A 23,744-nucleotide genomic window follows, 5' to 3' on the forward strand; every position below is an offset into this window, starting at 1 on the left:
CAGAGTACCATTTGTATGAAAGCGCGCGAAAAGATGAAAATACATTTGCTAAACCATGTGCGTGTATAAAATCCACGTTTGTTTAAACTAAATACATAAAAACTAAAAAAAAAACAGTACTGTGCTTTTGTTGTATCTTTCTTATCCTACGACTTAACAGGGGCCAAACCCTGGCAAGCAAATTGCCTACAAGGTGGTCTAAGCACTGTTAAGCGAACTGCCTACAAGGTGGTCTAAGTACTATCAAAGAGGCAGACTCGTACCCAGTCGCTGAAACGAAAAAGAGCGAGGCGCGCAAAGGATTGTTTTCCGATCACGTACACCCCACAATCCTTTGCGCGCCGATCCAGACTTCACCCAATCCCTTCCGACCCCCTTTTTACGATTGGGTACGAGTCGGTTAAAGAGGGCACCTGCATTGTCCTGAGTAACCATTGAGGGTGTCACCCAGATACCCCTCCTGATGTGTAGAAGCCCGCTCGTAACGGGATTGGCTGGATTACCATTACCTCCTTTTTCTATGCATTCCCGTTCTATTCTTGTGGTGCATCAATCCAATGCGGTGAAATCTTCTAATAGCTTCTACATGACCCACATGAATACGTGCAATACCTCCCATTCAACAGATTCATCTTTTGTAACGTAGGAATACTTATTTTACCCTCGAGTAAAATGCTCGACAGATCAAGAGTTTTATTGCAATCGTGAAGTATATATCCTCCAGAAAAAGGTATTTCATCTAGCTGAAGATATCCAATAAAGGCAACAAGATTTCTAATCTGCAAGAAGATCTTCTATGGAATGTTCTGGACTTGCACTACCACGCGAGTGGTCTGATAAAGATTTCGGCTTCTTCTAAGGGAAAGGTCATTATTTGTCTGGGGGGGGGGCTGCTTAGTTGAATTTTTTTTCTGGTTCAAAAATTGCGACCCTCCCCCAAATTAAAGCACAAAAATGGTGACACTCCCCCCAAAAGGTGACCAAAATACAAGGCCCTCCCCCAAAAAGGAAAGAACTAAATTAAAGTGTGGGGGTATTACTCTGTGTGTATGTGGGGGGGGGGGGGCACTGACTTAGACATGCCCCAAAAGGGGCGGCGGAGCTGGCCTAAACACCACCAAGCCAGGAGAAAAGTTGAGTTTGAGCCCATTCTTCAGAGATTTTAATAATATAGAATAAGGGGGTCTTGGGGCTTGCTCCCCCGTGAAAATTTGGCCATTTTCAAATATATAAATTGCTAATTGTTTTAAAATCTAAATAGAAAAACAGCATCATTAGTTCCTTCCCAACTGAAATCTTATTTAAATATGTACCATTGATACCACCAATCATGGATGGAAGTTAATAAAACAAAAGATGAAAATAGTAGAGGCCACACTTTGGGGGATAACGGATAATACTTTTCAACGCCAGCCAAACGAAAGTCATGAAAGTGCGAGCAGAAGGCGCATCACATTCATTTATCTATTTTGTAGGGGGTCTTCTCCCTACAAAAAAATTGAAATTCCAGACTTTTAGGAGGCTTCCCCTCATTCCATGTAAATACCCGAAGACAGTCTTGAATCTACGCGCCCATTCGCGGCCCTCGCGCGCTCCAGGCGCCATTAAATCCGCAGATCCCGTTTCCTTCCGTGGCTAAAGACGTAAATAGTGTTCAGTGTGTGGGCTAACAACGCAATACGTTCTAGACGTAGTAGCTCAAGAAGAAGAGTAGAACAATAGAAATTGATGGAACCCCTCTGCAAATCCGTAAATAAACATGCAACAGAATGGGGAAAGGCGGGTTTATTAACACACAAACAAAAGGGGTGGCTTAAGATTCGTAAAAACAATTTGTATTTTAAAAAAATGATAAATATTAATTTGTATGCATTAGAATTATTTGATCCAGTATTTAGTTTTTTTTTTCATAAGACTAATCCTAGTCTGATTTTGGATAGGTTTATGAACTCTACCACTTAAGTATGGTTCTAATGCGCGAGTTCAGAGATGTACTACAGTATTGCATACTACGTAAGTGCAGTGAAACGCCGAAAACCGTGCCTAAGAAAATCATTGAATAATTTGAATAAACTGCTTTAGAGGGTAGAAATGTATGAAAAATACGGAAGGGAAAAATAAGAAAATAAATCATTTCAAATTATAGGGTAGAAATGTATGAAAAATACAGAAGGGAAAAATAAGAAAAATAAGTCTTTTCAAATGTTCAAGTTATCGAGGGTTCCGTTTGTTATAAGTACACTTTTTTAATGAAAACATTTTTTATAAGTACGTCCCGCCTGAGATTTCACAAAATATTAAGAACATACTAGGAACATGCCGAGGCTCAGATAACATGATTTTTTTTTTAATTTATTCCTGATGCGTTCTAAAATGCAGAATCAAATTGCGCTCGTAGTAACCACCTAGTTATTATTGCCATTGATCATTAGTGTGTACAGGTGTAGTTCTTTTCCTAATAATTCTTGGGTATTACATTCTTATATACACTTAAATTTAAGAACATCGTGAAGAACATATTCAGCCTCAAAATGTCCCTAAAATACGGCCCAACGGCCCAGCCTCAGAATTAGACGTTCTTAGAAAAAGAAAAAAAAAAGAGTGAACTCCATCGCACTTGTAAAACTCCCTTTGCTTCCTACTCGGTCTATCATTCTCGCGCTACATTTTTCTTTCCTCTAAAAGATTTTAAATAGGGCTTTTCAGAAAGAAGTCATTATCAAAACCTTTTCCTGAAAGTTAATCTGGAAAATGGAGCTGCAAATCATAAATTGCAAGATATTTGAAAAAAAAAATTCGTGCAAGGCAAAAAAAAAGAAGAAACAAAAGATGAAAAGTAATCAGCGAAAGGTTTGTTCAACACACTTGACGGGTTGTAATTACTGACATAACACAAAACCAAATGCATCAAAACAAAGTCTGTTATTTCCTCTCATTGGCGAGACCCTATACACTTTGAATGTTTTATTTACAAAAATAAAACTATGTTCCATGCTGCTCAGTCCTCGGAAACAAATTCAAGTGGGACGGAAATCTCTCGCGATGCAAGCGACCCACACAACTAAATCTGCGGCAATAACTGTAACAGGTGGACAAACATAACACACATGGCGCGCGTTATTTATTATACCCACTTTTACCCGCTAGCGTTTTGCCGTTCACTTTATCGAGATGTGTTATACCTCGTTTGCCGTACATTGTATTAGCTTCCGTCAATATTCCTGTTATGAAAATAATTATTCATGCGAGGGCCGGGCAAGGAAGCGGCACAGATTCGTTTCATGTTTTGTTGATTTAACGCTTTCGATAAACAAGCGAAGTTTGGGGATAAAAATGACTGTAGAATAGCTAGTCAGCCAGTGCCGGATCACGGAGTTAGTTGGCGACTTCGTATTTTCTAAGGTGAGGTGTGTGACAGTGTTGTTATCACAGGGGTGTTTTGACAAAGAGTCGAACACTTTTTGCAGTTTATAGTTAGATTTACTATTTTCTGCTCTTGAGATGAGCAGGATAATCTTGACAAAGACCCTCGACCATAACCATCCCGGTAAAGCTTGATTTACTATTTTGTGCTCTTGAGATGAGCAGGAGAATCTCGACGGTTAAATGGTTTAACCATCCCGGTAAATTAAATAGGATAATCTATTTCCTTACTTGGTTTCAATTTTTGTAAGGTTTGCAAAGTTTCCAACCGAATCTACCATGTTACAGTAGAATCGCCCAAAAAATAAATCCTCAAGTAAGTTCAAGTTTACCGGACACTCGAAAGCTATAGCAAGACCACAAGATGTCAGGCCAGTACCCAGGGGTGTGGGGCTGGGGGGCGCAGGGGTTGCGTTCGCACACAATGGCGAAAGGTCCACTTCCGGTTTGCAATAGACGTGATATTTGTAGACAAACTATAAAGCATAAGCGAATTAGACATAAAAAAAAGGCCTTCCAGATAAGGCAACAGGAAGAAATATTGCCGTTTCTGGTCGCCGCCCGCATGCAACTATTTTATTTTTTATCTTAAGTCTTTCTTTGTTAAACCTCTAGTCCAGACCTGGAGTCTCTTTGCGCTCGACACTCTGGCCATACAGAATGCCGAGCGGAGAAAGAGCCCATGTAGCTCCAGGTCTAGAACTATGAAACCTCTATAAAACATCATGCATATTGTGCGATCTTTTAGTTTTGCGCTCTTCGATAACAAGAAATAGCCAAAGATAGAAATTTTATTATTTTTATTTTATGTGCGATCTTTTAGTTTCGCGCTCTTCGAGATTACGAACGCCATATATCTTGAGTGTTCGTATTACGAACGCCATATATCTTGAGTGTTCGTATTACGAACGCCATATATCTTGAGTGTTCGTATTACGAACGCCAAATATCTTGAGTGTTGGTATTACGAACGCCATATATCTTGAGTGTTCGTATTACGAACGCCATATATCTTGAGTGTTCGTATTACGAACGCCAAATATCTTGAGTGTTCGTATTACGAACGCCATATATCTTGAGTGTTCGTATTACGAACGCCATATATCTTGAGTGTTCGTATTACGAACGCCAAATATCTTGAGTGTTCGTATTACGAACGCCATATATCTTGAGTGTTCGTATTACGAGCGCCAAAAATCTTGAGTGTCCGTATTACGAACGCCAAATATCTTGAGTGTTCGTATTACGAACGCCAAATATCTTGAGTGTTCGTATTACGAACGCCAAATATTTTGAGTGTTCGTATTACGAACGCCATATATCTTGAGTGTTCGTATTACGAACGCCAAATATCTTGAGTGTTCGTATTACGAACGCCAAATATCTTGAGTGTTCGTATTACGAACGCCATATATCTTGAGTGTTCGTATTACGAACGCCATATATCTTGAGTGTTCGTATTACGAACGCCAAATATCTTGAGTGTTCGTATTACGAACGCCAAATATCTTGAGTGTTCGTATTACGAACGCCATATATCTTGACTGTTCGTATTACGAACGCCATATATCTTGAATGTTCGTATTACGAACGCCAAATATCTTGAGTGTTCGTATTACGAACGCCAAATATCTTGAGTGTTCGGGAAACCCTATCATTGCACTAAAAAGTGACGCAATAGTGCCTATGATTGGATGAATCATTTTTCTCCACGCGAAGAGCCTAATTTTGAGATTAGAAGAAAAAAAATAGATAAAAAACACCCGCCCGTATGCTCATTGGGAAGATATCACGATCACTATTTTTCATATGGCCTTGCTCTTCTGGTATGTTACATTTATAAATCAAACTTTTACTCGTAAAATTAAACTTGAACTATAAAGTATCCCTTTTTGATCTTTCGGGGTGGTCAGAATTTTATCAGAAAACTAGATAAAATAGACAAAATATATAATTACAGTCAGTACTGAAGTAGAATAAAAAATACCACCACAAAAATGGCAACAACAAAAAACAAGCCGCTGTAGCGGGTTGACCAACCGGTTAGAGGCCAACCCGCTGTAGCAGGAAGAACGTCAACCCGTTACAGCGTGTTGAAACCTTGAAGCTCCTATAGTATACTATGGTCCCCAAGCCGCTGTAGCGGGTTGACCAACCGGTTAGAAGATAACCCGCTGTAGCAGGTTGGCGCTCAACCTGCAAACAGCCAATCATGCCGATCATGCCGCTATTCTATACTAGCAACTCAACGCAACTGGAATGCGAATTCGAACGCAAGGTATACATCGCCACGGATTTAAAATCGGATCATTGAGATCATCGGCAACGGTATGATACTAGATGGTCAAATTATTTGCACCTACAAAAAAAATTATTTGTTCTTTGCTGTATTGTCCTTAGCTACGACCCGAAATAGGGCAATGATATACTGTACTGAACACAGAAGTGCAAGCTCTGAAAGAGTGTGATAGTATGCGTTGCACTATATACCACACAAGCTGCGAATACAAGAAAAGCGCGAGTAATTGTCCAGGATGTGGGTAGATGTTTTAAAAATTAAAGAGAACAGCTTTATTTATCTGTCATGCAATTATTTTTTCCTTACCAGCCCCCTTGGGGAGGGGAGAGGGGGTAGGTCCATTTTTCTGGATTCCCTTCCCCCCCCCCCCCCCCCAAGAAAAATCAATATCTGAATACTCATATAATGAATCATACTTTGAAAAGACACGAGTAAGCGTGAGGTTTGAACTACCATTTATTACACTCGTTTTTGTGGGTGTAAGCCTGCTGGTAGTAGCGTTGATCATATGCTGAGGGATGACGTATTTTCCTTCTAGTTCAAACATGAAACACGTCGTTTTTGTGGGTGTAAGCATGCTGGTTGTAGCGGTTATTCTAGAGGCGCACTTCACAAAAGCGTTCTTCTATTTGAAAAGAAAAAAAACTGATGGCAAGCGAGGCCTGGCGGCGGCGATTTTCAAGGAAGGGAGGAGAGCCCATAATATCCCCGTCAGGATATCTATCCCAGTGGTGGAAGAGACGGACTGGGGCCCACCAAGGGAGAAGGAGTCTAGACCATGGTGGTCTTGAATGGTGAGACAGGAGAGGACACAGGGTTACCAATAAGGGGGCTACATGTCATGAGGGAGGAGGGAGGGGGATCATGTTTTTTTCTTTTCTTTTTTCTTTATATTTCCTTATATTTAGAAGCACAATATTTGAGAATAGCTAGAGAGGGCCTCGGTTCACCATTAGACCCGCCAGATGTCAGATTCTGTACTTTTCTGTTCAATTAAAAAGAAAGATCTGAGTACTAAATATCAAAATGAATCAAAGCAGGGTCGTGGTTTGATGTTTAACGCCTTTCCCACGTGGAGAAAATTCTCGGAACGTTCCCAAAACAACTCAGTTTTTAGACGTTGTTATTGTTTTCTGTACAAATTCGTTTCATTTCTATGTTAATCTCCTGCTTGAAAGCAATTCGCTGTTACCATTAACGGATTTCTGAGCAGTAACTTTAACAAGGGATGGATTAATATTTTAATAAAAATCCTAGGAATGCTCAATAATACAAAACGGTGAAAGCTCTCTGTACGGTTTCACAGGTTTGTCTCTGTAACGAAAAGGTATCTGTATGACATGGAACATCGACATTTGTACAGTACAAATCTTTTAACTTGTCACATTGTTTAATTGTTTCTCGCATTGTACGTATTGTAAATTATACTCTTTTTCTATCTGCACTAGATACCGTTTGATATAACTGACCTTTTCCTTTCAGGGAGAAGTGAAACTGAAAAAAAAAACCCTAGGATGAATACTACACATGGTGGGAGCCATAACAGAGAGATATGGATAAGGACGTGCAAAGACAAAAAGAATTCGTGAACAACACACCTTTTTCTCTTGTAATTCTATTTTAAATAGAATGATAGCATCATTAAATTTTGGAAATAAGGAAATATTATTTCCATCTAAAGTCACAGTGCTTTTTGTGAAATAAAACATATGAAGATTTGTGCGTAACGTTTTCCCTTTACAAATGGAATGTCTCAGCAGCTCTAAGCTGAAAGCAATATCGTAGGTTGTTGTGCTGGCAATTATTGGCCCCGGGAAATGTAATGAGCCAACTCTCTAACGATATAAATGTTATTAAACAAGGAATGGGCGTGAGGCCTAAGGCGTGGTATGTCCCCCATAAGCAAAACATGGCAACACAAAACCGGGCTATTTTTGGTCCTCCTCCGAACCAAAAAATATACAAAGACATACACTGCAGAGGGCGTTTAAGCAGAAGGGGTGGTGGTGGTGGTGGGGGAGGGGCTGGGGGGATAAAATGCGATATATAGAACAAAAATCAGAAAGAAAGTACACTCTTAAAGTAATGCAAGGGAGTTACAACTGAAGTCTTGTGGCTTGACACACATATGATAATAATAATGATAAAAATAGCTTATTTTTTTCCCTTTGCATAGTCTTTGACTGAAGGACAGCAACAGAGATAGCGAAGACACAAAATCACTCAGTCTCTTTGGTTTTAATACGTTTTATTTATGCTCTTTTGACTGGATTTTTTTGGATTGATGGCATTGCCTTCTTTTATCAAAAAAAGTTGAAAATTGTGTAAGAAAGCTTTCTATCATTTTGTTCTATTTTGACTACTAATTACATTCCTGTTACGATTACAACAGTTACTATAAACGAAACTCGCATTGTCCTGAGTAACCATTGAAGAACACTAGCTTAGCCGTCTGAATTTAATAGAGGGGTGTTGGGCACCCAGATACCCCTACTGAAATACGGCCCAGCCTCAGCTGAAAATTGACGTTCTTATAAAGACAGCCTCGTCCCTAGGCTTTTGCATGGCTTTGACGTCACAGGCCCTTTCTGCTCCCGCCCTCGAGAAGTTAGCATGAAGCGTCCGCCATATTGGAAAGTGAGTATGCGCGCAAAGCATCATGGAGCTGACAGAAAGGGAGTAACCTGGGGACGTGGCTAAAAAAGAGTGTATGACATGCGAGTTGCGTTAAAGGGTATCCTGAAGTGATAGCCAAGTCATGATTGTTGGGAAAACTCATCGTAAACAGTACACAGCATTTAACACCTTGAATCATCATTTTAATCCTTAAAGTATAAAAATTTATGTACAAGAATTAGACATGAAATTCATAATGAGACACCTGTATAGGCCTTTCCTTTACAGAGATTTATTGTAATAAACAATATAATGCCATGATACATTGATTACAGTTAAATATTTAAGTTGAGTATTTTAATTTTAATAAAGTTTGGTTAAAAGAAATGATTTTTAAAGTGATTTATATCTAAGAAAAAGTATATAATAACGCGTTTCATGGTGTAGAAACATTACGCATACATTGATTGTGTAATGAAAATTTGGTAAACATTTTTATTGAGAAGCTGTTGAAATACCCTAATACAAAGAGGCCATTAAGCCTAAATTCTTAAATACGAGGTTTTAAGAGCGGGTGTAGTTCACATGGAAAACAAGTAGATCTCTTTAAGAATTTTTTAAAAACACTGAGAATTTTTTTTTAATTCTGTTTCGTAAATTTTAATCTCTTTTATGCCACACTGATATAAAAAGATTTGCAAACTTGCACGGACTTGCGCTGTACAGAGTACCATTTGTATGAAAGCGCGCGAAAAGATTAAAAAAAAAAATGCTAAACCTTGTGAGTGTAGAAAATCCACGTTTGTATAAACTATAAAAAAACAGTAGTGTTATTTTGTTGCATCTTCCTTATCCTACGACTTAACAGGGGCCGAACCCTGGTAAGCAAACTACCTACAAGGTGGTCTAAGCACTGCTCAAGCTAACTGCCTACAAGGTGGTCTAAGCACTGGTCAAGCAAAATGCCTACAAGGTAAACAAACTGCTTCAGATATTCACAGTATCGTACAGCCACAGTGCTTGGGACAGTGTCTCTGTATCCTCTCTGGTATCACGATGGTCCCCCTTGCCCTGTAACTATTCAAAATTTTCAAATATGACCGTGGAAGCCAGCGATTCGCCTCGATATATTCGCGATTTTCCTTCAAGATAGTGTTGTACTCGGGCGTCTTCTCGAAGATGGTGTAGTTGGTCGCTATGACATGCAAACACCACATCGTAAGGTACTGTGAGTTGAATGCCTGTAAGTCAAACATAGATGGATTAGTGTTACTTGGTTATGTGCTGGCCCACCGTTTGCATTACCACGCATTCTTATGCCTCAGGGCGCAGATCTTGGCGACTGTTGACGTCATAACACGCGTGTGCTTCCAAAAAGAGGCGCCAATATTTTAGACGTAATTATTGGGGTTCTCTCAGGGCCGTAGCACGTCCCCTTCCCCCAATATTTTAAAAATATATATCCAAATGACGAGTTGGGGCGTTGCTGTGCCCCCAGTACTTTCATAATGTTTCTTTATCAAGCCCCCTAATAATTCGAGGCCTCAATAGCTGTACTATGTTTTATGTCTCTCATTCCAATGGCAGGTCCAGAGGTAGTTCAATAGTTATAATTGAAACCACGCTTACGGTTAGAACGTTTTTTTTTTAACTTCACCAGCCCTTGAAATCCTGGATCCTCAACATTCTTATTTAGGCAACGAATTTCATAGTCGCCCCAAGATTTATATTTCAAAAAAAAAATTGCGGTGGCCCACAAAGTGATCGACTTTCGCTGCCGAGAGAAAGTGCTGGGCCATCGAGCAAGCGAGCGTGGGATCGGAAGAAAAAGAAAAAAAATATTGCTTGTAAGACATACTTTTGCAAACATAAAGACATCGAGAATGGACTCGACAAACTCCTCGTTGTCACAGATAACCCCGAGGCCTGGCATGCTATCGATGATAAACTGCTCACATCGGGCCGCCAACCCATCTAGACAGAATCGGTCAGCTAGAACAAGCACCTCCCTGGCGTTTGTGTCCTTCAGGTTACAGCTGTCGGTGTATATGTATTCCAACAGGATCAAGAAAGGCGCCAATGGTACATCAGGAAGTTCGATCTGAAATAAGAAAATATACCGGAACATATAAAGGCGCGCACTTTAAAATAATAGCATACAACGCGCTCAAGGATTACTAGTGGGGAGGGGTATTAAGATAATTATTCTTATTGCAATAGATAAATGCCACCCCCTCTGGCGCGCAAGCAACCTGTAAAAGTTTTTGATTTGATTGCAATGGATAAATACCACCATCTTTATACCACCAACAACCCCTTTAGAGCGCAAGCACGAAACATCAGTAATAACAACTTTGCTTTGCGCTTGATATTGAGGTGGGATAATAGTAAAGATAGCCGTGTGTCCGAAAAACCTGATGGGTCCTAACTGGTAGAGCAAAGCGCTTACCATGGCCAGGTCGTTCTCTCTAAATTTCCCGTCGAGCATTGCTGCCATCACTGCTGACCGGGTTATGAGTACCACCCTGTGCGCAGGTACAGACACGCCCTTCACCACAAAGGTAATGTCCGACAGAAGTGCCTTGTTCAAGAATAAATCTTTGGTGCTTTTTACCCATGCTGACCGGTGAGCTGCTTCAGGATCCAAATCTGTGCCCGTGTTAGTGTTCTTTTTGCTGGGTTTGGGAGCTTGCATGCGTGTTGGTGGTGGAAAACCAGAACGCAGCAAAAAGGATTCCCTCAAAAAGGCTTCCCTCAAATAATTGGAAACAACCACAGCTTCTAGTCGCCTGTTAACTATTGAAGGAAGTGGCAAGCGGGGAGGGTTTCCTGTGGGAGGAAGGGGTGGTGGTGGTGGAGGATGTGGTGGTTTCTTTTTCAAAGATTGTTCACACAACAAAGCCAATGGCTTAATTTTCAGAGTTGAGGCTGCCTCACCAATGGATTGGAGGTCTTTACATTTCAAGTCTAGATGGCCTGTGTACATCCATGCCAATACACTATTCATAGCTTCTGGCTTGATGCTTTCTTCGAAAGTAATGTCATATAAAACCTTGCTCCCAATAGTGTCTCTAGCCTTAGTTTTTGCTTCCCTGAAGGGAGATAGATGTTCTACAGCTTTTTCTCCCCCAAAGGAAGATAATGAGCATAATAATTCCTTGAAACTCTCTGAAGTCACAGCTAGAACAAATGAATGTGCTGTCATGACTGAATCAATATTTTTAAACCTTATAGTGACGTCGGCAGACTCATGTCTTTCTTGAGTAGATTTCCAGTCCTCTCTTAGGGTTGAATCAGCAAATTTAGTCTTTGGAGGAGGACCTACAACAACAACAGTTTAATAATTAGCTAATGAGGCCTAATTTATTTTGCTTTTTATGCCTCATCATAAAAAGGTTATTCATGCAGGGTCGTAGCAAGGGGTGTGGTACAAGGGTCCCCTTGCCCCCCCCCCCCCCCCCCAATATTAGGAAATGTGAGGGAATGACCAGGGGCATGGCTGTGTCCCCAAATATTTTTTTTAGTGTTTCTGTACGATGCCTATCAATATTTCAAGGCCTTAAACAGCTCTGTTTGTTCATGTGAGTATTATCAGTTCACTTGTTCATTCTGCCTTATAGACATGATTGCAGAGATGGGTGGGGTGGGGGCTGACGGTGTGGTACAATTTGTAAAAAAAAACTCCACCCTATCCCCTACAAGTTTAGATCTATATGGACAAAGGGGAGGGGGGATAATATTTAAGATTTTTATGTTGAAAATGACGTAAAAATTGTAGTATCTTTTGAAGAAGAGATAAGGAGGGGCAGAGATAAAAAAATAAATAATTTGTTATGTGCCCAAAATGTTATAAAATTTGTTAACTTACTTGGCTCACTCAGATTTGTGATATCAAAGCTTGGGTCTTTGGAGCTTTTTTTCTCCCTATTTTTTAAATGTCTGTCACTCAATGTTTGATAATGCTGGAATGCTTGCTCAACAGCAGCCTCAAATAGCTTGGATGCCTCATCTTCTTTTGGGTTAAACGAATCAACTTCAAAGTAGGAGCCATTTCCTTTGAGTCGAGTTAACATTCTTTCTGCATCAGCTTTTGAAACTTTTCTTCTGAAAATAAATAAAAGGTTTTCCTTTTAATATAAAATATAAGAAAGTTAGATAGATATTATGCTGCATACAGTATTAGAGGGGTAAGGGAATTTGATTTAGACTCAGCAACCACTGACAACACCCCCCCTCTCCGCCTTAAACAATAACAACAACACAGACAAACACTCCACGGCTCCCAAAAAAAAAAACATTGCATGGCCATCTGCGTCAAGGCCTTCTTTCGCAAACTTAAATAACGAAACATGACATTACGACAACTTTCTTTACGAGAAATTGGAAGAATGTCGTTTCCTTACTTTTCCACTGGATTCGGTTTTAGTCCCACAAGCATCAAAGGTACCTTCTTTTCATACAACCGAATTTCAGGGAACCATTTTGATGCGACATTCTCGAAAGAAGCACGATTCGTAACGTCGAAACATAAAATAAAAAGGTCGGCATGAATATATGCAAGCGGTCTCACGTAATCTAGAACGGTTGAGCCTCCAGTGTCCACTATATTAGCTGAATAAACACTGTAAATCCTCCCAGTCGGGTTGGAATATACGTTGGTGCTGTAAGCCTTTAGTGTAGTCGGTTTGTATTCCGCTGAGCGGTCAAAAGTCTTTGCGAAGAAACCGCCACATTCGGCGGATGTTGGGTGAGTTTCGTGACATTTCGCTATAAGTGTCGATTTTCCAATGCCGGCGTCCCCAACTAGCACAAGTTTGAGCGGCTGATACACCATATTTTCCCTCTTCTTTCTTTGCCTACTTTGTTCGAAGCGAACGCGAACGACCCGGACAAGAATTTATATGAGTGAAGCTTTTATGACAACACTCTTCGGGATATTCCCGTACACATAACAGCTTGTAGAAAAGGTAAAGAAAATAAATAGAAAATCTCTTCTCCGATGGAAATGAAGTGGCACGTAGTAAAAAATAATTAAAATATCGTCCTTTAAGAAGAAGGAAAAACTTTTTCCCGCTGAAGCACAAGATCAAACAGGAACACAAAGACGATATGGTATGTCAGTTTGCCATGCGTGACGTAAAAATGCTGAAATAAAGTCATTTTGAAGACTCTATTATCATCTCAGAATCCAACAGAAGAACTGTATCTTTTTTTTTTGAAATTGTTAAAGACTGAGTTTCTGTAATCTCAGCCTTTTTTTAGCTTCCTAAACAAATTTAGGAAGCAAGATGGTGTACAGCGTAAAATATGTACCAACAAATGAGCAGGCAAAAGCGAGAAGTAAAAAAAATTAAAAATAAAAATGTGTGACGATGGAGTTCAAAGCCAGCAGCCAGCGCTGAGTGAAGAGCTCTGACATCGAATCGTACCGGAACTGGAAGCCGTTTCAGTTCTTCCGCATCACGTGATCTTGTAATCACGCTCTACCACGCTTGTAACGTTCCAGTGAAAGAGACTAAAAGCGTTTTGCATGAATTTCTTATGAATCCTGGCGAACTCGAGTCAGGGAATATAGTTGATTCGACCGCTATGAGTACGAAGCATAACACCAACCGAGGAAAATTCCTTATCTGCTTTTTGGGAATTTTTTTTATCGTATTTTTACTACGGCGTAATTCAAGAGAAAATGTAAGTTGATATAATTTGATTGACCTTTGTCGTAAATGTTGTGTAGTAAGCCTAGTAAGATAAATACTTATTCTTTTGGAACATAGAGCCTCTCGAGTTTCAGTATTATCATAGAGCTATGCTAGTCGGAAGAAACTTTCAGACAAAACTCATCGAGCAAATGTATCAAATGTATAGACATTTTTAATTTAAAAAAATAATTTCTCTGAATTTTTAATTTGGTCATGGTGAAGGTGAAGAATTTCAAAATTTAGATGAAACTTCATCTTTTAACACTTGTCGTTTCCTTGTCGATGGTGAAAGTTGATGTTGTTGTTGAAGATGCGCTAGGACTCTACCGCGACGACGGACTAGCCATCACAAGCACCATACCTAAAAACACAGAAAATATCAAGAAAGAACTATACCGCATCTTCAACAACAACGGACTGCAAATCACCATAGAAGCCAACAAGCGAGTAGTCAACTTCCTCATCCAGACGTCACATTCTACCTGAACCGCAACACCTACCAGCCTTTCACCAAACCGAACGCCCCACTACAGTACGTCCACCGGGAGAGCGACCACCCACCTACCATCACAAAGAATATCCCTGCCAGTATCAACAAACGCTTATCTACACTATCATCAGACAAAGAAACCTTCGACCAAGCCGCCCCACCATACCAGAAAGCACTCGACGAAAGTGGATATAACTACACGCTGCACTATGAACCAAACACCACAAGCAAACGCAAGAACCGCCAGCGCAACAACATCTTCTGGTACAATCCCCCTTTTAGCAAGAACACAAGCACCAACATCGGCCACAGATTCCTCTCACTCATAGACAAGCACTCCCCTAAAGACCACAAACTCAGAAAAATCTTCAACCGGAACACAATCAAAATCAGTTATAGCTGCATGAGCAACACCAAACAGATAATTGACAGCCACAACAAATGCATAATCGCCTCATCAATAACAACCGAAGACGCCCTTACCTCCCTCGCCACTGCCAATAACAAAACATGCAACTTCAGACAAAAGAACGCGTGCCCCCTTGACGGAAACTGCCTCCAATCATCTGTTATCTACCAAGCTACTGTAACAAGAAAGGACAACAACACCTCCGAAACCTACGTAGGACTAACCGAGAATGAATTCAAGACAAGATATAGAAACCACACCGCCTCATTCTGACACGCTAAACACAGAAACTCGACCGAACTAAGCAAGTACATATGGAGCCTTAAAGACAACGAAATAGAACACTTCATTTCATGGAAATGTCATTTCACTCCGCCTACAACAGCTCTAGCAAAAGATGTAATCTCTGCCTCAAAGAAAAACTTATCCTTATCCACCAACCCAAGCTATCAACTTTAAACAAGCGTAACGAGCTAGTGTCTTCGTGCCCCCACAGGAACAAAGCCTTGTTATGCAACAGCTGAACTATTCTTCGGCTTTTTTTTAGCTTTTTAACTTATTTTATACTGAAGAAGGCCGAAGGGCCGAAACGTTTAGTAAATTTTTAATAATGTCTAAAAGTTGGGAATCGTAGCATCTTTCTTCACACTACTATATTTATATTTTCGCTACTGAGCCCTGGTATCTTGGATCCTTTTAGATTGACTGGCTGTTGGCTGACGGGAATTTTCACTCAAGTTTATATATATATATATATATATTTTTTTTTTTTTTGGGGGGGGGGGGGGGTATTTGTAGTGTGTTATGTTTGGGGGGGGGGGGGTTGTTTTTGGGATGGGGGTATTTGTGATGTGTTATGTTGGGGGGGATATTTGTGATGTGTTATATTGGGGGGGGGGTTATTGAGGGTATGGTACAGCCTTTCTGTGTGTTTGCGTGACTGCGGGGGCTTGGATATACACCTATTTCAAATAAGGTTGCACTAGGAGAATCGTAACCCGTGCAGTGCTTAATGGGTATCAAGCAAATAATCGTAAATAAAATACAAATCCAGGTTTTAAAACGGTAAAATTCTTGTGTTTGTTCTTATGATCATTCACATGACTTTCAGATACAAGGATTCAGCCATTTATATGCTACTTATGACCTACCCTGGGTGCAACCTTTTTTGAAAAAGGTGTATATCTACTCATCAGCTCCTACTGTAGCTGCCAGCTAATATAGACCATGTGGGAATACATTTAGTGTTTTCCTTTTTTTCAATTTGTTTCGATGCTTTTGTATTTTTGATTAAAAAATTGTGCCTTGTTTTCTCATCTTTCAGCACAAGAACCAAATATGGGGAAGAAAAAGAACCATTTACTTATGCTTTGTGTCTGGTGCTTGTGCAATGTATAATCAATGCTTTATTTGCCAAGCTAGGTATGCATGTATAAAAAGTAAACATGAATATATTTTCTCTTACCTCAAGGAATTATTATAATCTTTGACTTGACCAGATACAAAGTCACCAAAGTACCTAAATTCAAGATTTTTAGCCGGCCTGCCTAGAAGGTAGTCCTTTTCCAAAACACTTGTTTTTCTAGAAATCATAGCCAAAATTGTTTAAAAATCAGCTAAGAGAAAATATCTAGAAAAGGCTCTTCTTGATGTGTTTTTGTGCCAGTAACATCTGAATTTAAACTAATAATAGCTAATAAAAGCTCTCTGTACGGTTTCACAGGTTTGTCTCTGTAACGAAAAGGTATCTGTATGACATCGAACATCGACATTTGTACAGTACAAATCTTTTAACTTGTCACATTGTTTAATTGTTTCTCGCATTGTACGTATTGTAAATTATACTCTTTTTCTATCTGCACTAGATACCGTTTGATATAACTGACCTTTTCCTTTCAGGGAGAAGTGAAACTGAAAAAAAACCCTAGGATGAATACTACACATGGTGGGAGCCATAACAGAGAGATATGGATAAGGACGTGCAAAGACAAAAATAATTCGTGAACAACACACTTTTCTCCTTGTAATTCTATTTTAGATAGAATGATAGCATCATTAAATTTTTAAAATGGAAATATTTTTTCCATCTTAAGTGACAGTGCTTTTTGTGAAATAAAACACATAAAGATTTGTGCGTAACGTTTTCCCTTCACAAATGAAATGTCTCAGTAGCTCTAAGCTGAAAGCAATATCGTAAGGTAGTTAATGAGCCAACTCTCTAACGATATAAATGTTATTAAACAAGGAATGGGCGTGGGGCCTAAGGCGTGGTATGTGCCCCATAAGCAAAACATGGCAAAACAAAACCGGGCTATTTTTGGTCCTCCTCCGAACCAAAACTATACAAAGACATACACTGCAGAGGGCGTTTAAGCAGAAGGGGTGGTGGTTGTGGTGGGGGAGGGGCTGGGGGATAAAATGCGATATATAGAACAAAAATCAGAAAGAAAGTACACTCTTAAAGTAATGCAAGGGAGTTACAACTGAAGTCTTGTGGCTTGACACACATATGATAATAATAATGATAAAAATAGCTTATTTTTTTTCCCTTTGCATAGTCTTTGACTGAAGGACAGCAACAGAGATAGCGAAGACACAAAATCACTCAGTCTCTTTGGTTTTAATACGTTTTATTTATGCTCTTTTGACTGGATTTTTTTGGATTGATGGCATTGCCTTCTTTTATCAAAAAAAGTTGAAAATTGTGTAAGAAAGCTTTCTATCATTTTGTTCTATTTTGACTACTAATTACATTCCTGTTACGATTACAACAGTTACTATAAACGAAACTCGCATTGTCCTGAGTAACCATTGAAGAACACTAGCTTAGCCGTCTGAATTTAATAGAGGGGTGTTGGGCACCCAGATACCCCTACTGAAATACGGCCCAGCCTCAGCTGAAAATTGACGTTCTTATAAAGACAGCCTCGTCCCTAGGCTTTTGCATGGCTTTGACGTCACAGGCCCTTTCTGCTCCCGCCCTCGAGAAGTTAGCATGAAGCGTCCGCCATATTGGAAAGTGTGAGTCTGCGCGCAAAGCATCATGGAGCTGACAGAAAGGGAGTAACCTGGGGACGTGGCTAAAAAAGAGTGTATGACATGCGAGTTGCGTTAATGGGTATCCTGAAGTGATAGCCAAGTCATGATTGTTGGGAAAACTCATCGTAAACAGTACACAGCATTTAACACCTTGAATCATCATTTTAATCCTTAAAGTATAAAAATTTATGTACAAGAATTAGACATGAAATTCATAATGAGACACCTGTATAGGCCTTTTCTTTACAGAGATTTATTGTAATAAAAAATATAATGCCTTGATACATTGATTACAGTTAAATATTTAAGTTGAGTATTTTAATTTTAATAAAGTTTGGTTAAAAGAAATGATTTTTAAAGTGATTTATATCAAAGAAAAAGTATATAATAACTCGTTTCATGGTGTAGAAACATTACGCATACATTGATTGTGTAATGAAAATTTGGTAAACATTTTTATTGAGAAGCTGTTGAAATACCCTAATACAAAGAGGCCATTAAGCATAAATTCTTAAATACGAGGTTTTAAGAGCGGGTGTGGTTCACATGGAAAACAAGTAGATCTCTTTAAGAATTTTTTAATAACACTGAGAATTTTTTTTTAATTCTGTTTCGTAAATTTTGATCTCTTTTATGCCACACTGATATAAAAAAAATTGGCAAACTTGCACGGACTTGCGCTGTACAGAGTACCGTTTGTATGAAAGCGCGCGAAAAGATGAAAAAAAAAAATGCTAAACCTTGTGAGTGTAGAAAATCCACGTTTGTATAAACTATAAAAAAACAGTAGTGTTATTTTGTTGCATCTTCCTTATCCTACGACTTAACAGGGGCCGAACCCTGGTAAGCAAACTACCTACAAGGTGGTCTAAGCACTGCTCAAGCTAACTGCCTACAAGGTGGTCTAAGCACTGGTCAAGCAAAATGCCTACAAGGTAAACAAACTGCTTCAGATATTCACAGTATCGTACAGCCACAGTGCTTGGGGCCGTGTCTCTGTATCCTCTCTGGTATCACGATGGTCCCCCTTGCCCTGTAACTATTCAAAATTTTCAAATATGACCGTGGAAGCCAGCGATTCGCCTCGATATATTCGCGATTTTCCTTCAAGATAGTGTTGTACTCGGGCGTCTTCTCGAAGATGGTGTAGTTGGTCGCTATGACATGCAAACACCACATCGTAAGGTACTGTGAGTTGAATGCCTGTAAGTCAAACATAGATGGATTAGTGTTACTTGGTTATGTGCTGGCCCACCGTTTGCATTACCACGCATTCTTATGCCTCAGGGCGCAGATCTTGGCGACTGTTGACGTCATAACACGCGTGTGCTTCCAAAAAGAGGCGCCAATATTTTAGACGTAATTATTGGGGTTCTCTCAGGGCCGTAGCACGTCCCCTTCCCCCAATATTTTAAAAATATATATCCAAATGACGAGTTGGGGCGTTACTGTGCCCCCAGTACTTTCATAATGTTTCTTTATCAAGCCCCCTAATAATTCGAGGCCTCAATAGCTGTACTATGTTTTATGTCTCTCATTCCAATGGCAGGTCCAGAGGTAGTTCAATAGTTATAATTGAAACCACGCTTACGGTTAGAACGTTTTTTTTTTTCAACTTCACCAGCCCTTGAAATCCTGGATCCTCAACATTCTTATTTAGGGAACGAATTTCATAGTCGCCCCAAGATTTATATTTCAAAAAAACAATTGCGGTGGCCCACAAAGTGATCGACTTTCGCGGCCGAGAGAAAGTGCTGGGCCATCGAGCAAGCGAGCGTGGGATCGGAAGAAAAAGAAAACAAATATTGCTTGTAAGACATACTTTTGCAAACATAAAGACATCGAGAATGGACTCGACAAACTCCTCGTTGTCACAGATAACCCCGAGGCCTGGCATGCTATCGATGATAAACTGCTCACATCGGGCCGCCAACCCATCTAGACAGAATCGGTCAGCTAGAACAAGCACCTCCCTGGCGTTTGTGTCCTTCAGGTTACAGCTGTCGGTGTATATGTATTCCAACAGGATCAAGAAAGGCGCCAATGGTACATCAGGAAGTTCGATCTGAAATAAGAAAATATACCGGAACATATAAAGGCGCGCACTTTAAAATAATAGCATACAACGCGCTCAAGGATTACTAGTGGGGAGGGGTATTAAGATAATTATTCTTATTGCAATAGATAAATGCCACCCCCTCTGGCGCGCAAGCAACCTGTAAAAGTTTTTGATTTGATTGCAATGAACAAATACCACCATCTTTATACCACCAACAACCCCTTTAGAGCGCAAGCACGAAACATCAGTAATAACAACTTTGCTTTGCGCTTGATATTGAGGTGGGATAATAGTAAAGATAGCCGTGTGTCCGAAAAACCTGATGAGTCCTAACTGGTAGAGCAAAGCGCTTACCATGGCCAGGTCGTTCTCTCTAAATTTCCCGTCGAGCATTGCTGCCATCACTGCTGACCGGGTTATGAGTACCACCCTGTGCGCAGGTACAGACACGCCCTCCACCACAAAGGTAATGTCCGACAGAAGTGTCTTGTTCAAGAATAAATCTTTGGTGCTTTTTACCCATGCTGACCGGTGAGCTGCTTCAGGATCCAAATTTGTGCACGTGTTAGTGTTCTTTTTGCTGGGTTTGGGAGCTTGCATGCGTGTTGGTGGTGGAAAACCAGAACGCTGCAAAAAGGCTTCCCTCAAATAATTGTGAATAACCACAGCTTCTGGTCGCCTGTTAACTATTGAAGGAAGGCGTGGCAAGCGGGGAGGGTTTCCTCTAATGCATAGTAGGGGTGGTTGAATGGGTACTCTATGTGGTCTCCAGCCTATGAGAGGGAGGGGTGGCGGGGTGGGTACTCTATGTGGTCTCCAGCCTATGGGAGGGAGAGGTGGTGGGGCTGGTACTCTATTCTGTGATCTCCAGCCTATGGGAGGGAGGGGTGGTGGGGCTGGTACCATATTCTGTGATCTCCAGCCTATGGGAGGGAGGGGTGGCGGGGTGGGTACTCTATTCTGTGATCTCCAGCCTATAGGAGGGAGGGGTGGTGGGGCTGGTACTCTATTCTGTGATCTCCAGCCTATGGGAGGGAGGGGTGGTGGGGCTGGTACTCTATTCTGTGATCTCCAGCCTATGGGAGGGAGGGGTGGTGGGGTGGGTACTCTATTCTGTGATCTCCAGCCTATGGGAGGGTGGGGTGGGTACTCTATTCTGTGATCTCCAGCCTATGGGAGGGAGGGGTGGTGGGGCTGGTACTTTATTCTGTGATCTCCAGCCTATGGGAGGGAGGGGTGGTGGGGTTGGTACTCTATTCTGTGATCTCCAGCCTATGGGAGGGAGGGGTGGTGGGATAGGAATTCTATTGGGTGGCAGGTTTCTACCTATAATGGGCCAAAAGTTTGGAGGGATGAATATCCCAATATTGGGTGGTGGGTCCCTATTCATGGGAGGGATGAGGTTTCTATATGGTGAAACTCTTGGATGAAGAGCTGATGAGATGCCAATTCTACGAGTTGATGGTCTGCTTCCTGTGGGAGGAAGGGGTGGTGGTGGTGGAGGATGTGGTGGTTTCTTTTTCAAAGATTGTTCACACAACAAAGCCAATGGCTTAATTTTCAGAGTTGAGGCTGCCTCACCAATGGATTGGAGGTCTTTACATTTCAAGTCTAGATGGCCTGTGTACATCCATGCCAATACACTATTCATAGCTTCTGGCTTGATGCTTTCTTCGAAAGTAATGTCATATAAAACCTTGCTCCCAATAGTGTCTCTAGCCTTAGTTTTCGCTTCCCTGAAGGGAGATAGATGTTCTACAGCTTTTTCTCCCCCAAAGGAAGATAATGAGCATAATAATTCCTTGAAACTCTCTGAAGTCACAGCTAGAACAAATGAATGTGCTGTCATGACTGAATCATTATTTTTAAACCTTATAGTGACGTCGGCAGACTCATGTCTTTCTTGAGTAGATTTCCAGTCCTCTCTCAGGGTTGAATCAGCAACTTTAGTCTTTGGAGGAGGACCTACAACAACAACAGTTTAATAATTAGCTAATGAGGCCTAATTTATTTTGCTTTTTATGCCTCATCATAAAAAGGTTATTCATGCAGGGTCGTAGCAAGGGATGTGGTACAAGGGTCCCCTTGCCCCCCCCCCCCAATATTAGGAAATGTGAGGGAATGACCAGGGGCATGGCTGTGTCCCCAAATATTTTTTTAGTGTTTCTGTACCATGCCTATCAATATTTCAAGGCCTTAAACAGCTCTGTTTGTTCATGTGAGTATTATCAGTTCACCTGTTCATTCTGCCTTATAGACATGATTGCAGAGATGGGTGGGGTGGGGGCTGACGGTGTGGTACAATTTGCAAAAAAAAACTCCACCCTATCCCCTACAAGTTTAGATCTATATGGACAAAGGGGAGGGGGGATAATATTTAAGATTTTTATGTTGTAAATGACGTAAAAATTGTAGTATCTTTTGAAGAAGAGATAAGGAGGGGCAGAGATAAAAAAAAAAATAATAATTTGTTATGTGCCCCCCCCCTCCATATTTTTGCTTCTGCTGGCCATGTTAAAGGAGCTCTCACTCACTTGAATAAAAATGTTATAAAATTTGTTAACTTACTTGGCTCACTCAGATTTGTGATATCAAAGCTTGGGTCTTTGGAGCTTTCTTTCTCCCTATTTTTTAAATGTTTGTCACTCAATGTTTGACGATGCTGGAATGCTTGCTCAACAGCAGCCTCAAATAGCTTGGATGCCTCATCTTCTTTTGGGTTAAACGAATCAACTTCAAAGTAGGAGCCATTTCCTTTGAGTCGAGTTAACATTCTTTCTGCATCAGCTTTTGAAACTTTTCTTCTGAAAATAAATAAAAGGTTTTCCTTTTAATATAAAATATAAGAAAGTTAGATAGATATTATGCTGCATACAGTATTAGAGGGGGAAGGGGATTTGATTTAGACTCAGCAACCACTGACAACACCCCCCCCCCCCCTCTCCGCCTTAAACAATAACAACAACACAGACAAACACTCCACGGCTCCCAAAAAAAACATTGCATGGCCATCTGCGTCAAAGCCTTCTTTCGCAAACTTAAATAACGAAACATGACATTACGACAACTTTCTTTACGAGAAATTGGAAGAATGTCGTTTCCTTACTTTTCCACTGGATTCGGTTTTAGTCCCACAAGCATCAAAGGTACCTTCTTTTCATACAACCGAATTTCAGGGAACCATTTTGATGCGACATTCTCGAAAGAAGCACGATTCGTAACGTCGAAACATAAAATAAAAAGGTCGGCATGAATATATGCAAGCGGTCTCACGTAATCTAGAACGGTTGAGCCTCCAGTGTCCACTATATTAGCTTGATAAACACTGTAAACCACCCCAGTCGGGTTGGAATATACGTTGGTGCTGTAAGCCTTTAGTGCAGTCGGTTTGTATTCCGCTGAGCGGTCAAAAGTCTTTGCGAAGAAACCGCCACATTCGGCGGATGTTGGGTGAGTTTCGTGACATTTCGCTATAAGTGTCGATTTTCCAATGCCGGCGTCCCCAACTAGCACAAGTTTGAGCGGCTGATACACCATATTTTCCCTCTTCTTTCTTTGCCTACTTTGTTCGAAATGAATAGCGAACGACCCGGACAAGAATTTATATGAGCGATCATTGCTAAATATAGCTAGCCAATCACGTGAAGCTTTTATGACAACACTCTTCGGGATTTTCCCGTACACATAACAGCTTGTAGAAAAGGTAAAGA

General features: G+C 40.5%; 2 protein-coding genes and 2 long non-coding RNA genes across 5 annotated transcripts; 2 read left to right on the forward strand and 2 right to left on the reverse strand.

Annotated features, from left to right (window-relative positions):
- The first annotated feature begins 3,179 nt into the window (after positions 1–3,179).
- LOC116604221 lies at positions 3,180–7,436 on the forward strand. Its single transcript, XR_007307026.1, has 3 exons — positions 3,180–3,402; positions 6,261–6,516; positions 7,205–7,436. It is a non-coding gene; the product is annotated as an uncharacterized LOC116604221 (long non-coding RNA).
- A 1,083-nt stretch (positions 7,437–8,519) lies between these two features.
- LOC5521351 (formin-like protein 3) lies at positions 8,520–23,685 on the reverse strand. 2 transcript variants are annotated; one of them, XR_007306843.1, is made up of 8 exons: positions 23,141–23,685; positions 22,603–22,838; positions 21,205–21,999; positions 20,856–21,161; positions 20,389–20,807; positions 19,798–20,040; positions 18,832–19,178; positions 8,520–9,304 (listed from the first exon to the last, which is right to left on the reverse strand). XR_007306843.1 is itself a non-coding variant. In XM_048723090.1 (7 exons), the coding sequence occupies exons 1-7, from the start codon at positions 23,569–23,571 to the stop codon at positions 18,933–18,935; spliced, it is 2,676 nt and encodes an 891-aa protein (XP_048579047.1). In that variant the 5' UTR covers positions 23,572–23,685; the 3' UTR covers positions 18,118–18,932. The 2 variants fall into 2 exon arrangements, 1 of the variants encoding a protein (XP_048579047.1); XM_048723090.1 differs by lacking the exon at positions 8,520–9,304 and having other exon boundaries at positions 18,118–19,178.
- On the reverse strand, positions 9,334–13,466 carry LOC125559011 (rho-related protein racA-like). The gene is made up of 5 exons (XM_048720702.1): positions 12,742–13,466; positions 12,207–12,442; positions 10,788–11,659; positions 10,197–10,439; positions 9,334–9,579 (listed from the first exon to the last, which is right to left on the reverse strand). Exons 1-5 carry the CDS (start codon positions 13,170–13,172, stop codon positions 9,334–9,336), a joined length of 2,028 nt encoding a protein of 675 aa, XP_048576659.1. The 5' UTR covers positions 13,173–13,466.
- Positions 13,802–17,066, forward strand: LOC125560765. Its single transcript, XR_007306846.1, has 3 exons — positions 13,802–14,026; positions 16,261–16,358; positions 16,836–17,066. It is a non-coding gene; the product is annotated as an uncharacterized LOC125560765 (long non-coding RNA).
- Positions 23,686–23,744: the final 59 nt, after the last annotated feature.

The sequence above is a fragment of the Nematostella vectensis genome, chromosome 2 (assembly GCF_932526225.1).
Source record: "Nematostella vectensis chromosome 2, jaNemVect1.1, whole genome shotgun sequence".
NCBI lineage: Eukaryota > Metazoa > Cnidaria > Anthozoa > Actiniaria > Edwardsiidae > Nematostella > Nematostella vectensis.

Coding starts and splice junctions, on each gene's coding strand:
- LOC125559011 (XM_048720702.1), bottom strand. CDS start 13,172: ATGGTGTATCAGCCGCTCAAACTTGTGCTAGTTGGGGACGCCGGCATT. Junction 10,440..10,787: donor GAGAGAACGACCTGGCCATG/GTAAGCGCTTTG, acceptor TTCTTATTTCAG/ATCGAACTTCCTGATGTACC. Junction 9,580..10,196: donor ATGTCTTTATGTTTGCAAAA/GTATGTCTTACA, acceptor TTTGACTTACAG/GCATTCAACTCACAGTACCT.
- LOC5521351 (XM_048723090.1), bottom strand. CDS start 23,571: ATGGTGTATCAGCCGCTCAAACTTGTGCTAGTTGGGGACGCCGGCATT. Junction 22,839..23,140: donor AAACCGAATCCAGTGGAAAA/GTAAGGAAACGA, acceptor ATTTATTTTCAG/AAGAAAAGTTTCAAAAGCTG. Junction 20,041..20,388: donor GAGAGAACGACCTGGCCATG/GTAAGCGCTTTG, acceptor TTCTTATTTCAG/ATCGAACTTCCTGATGTACC.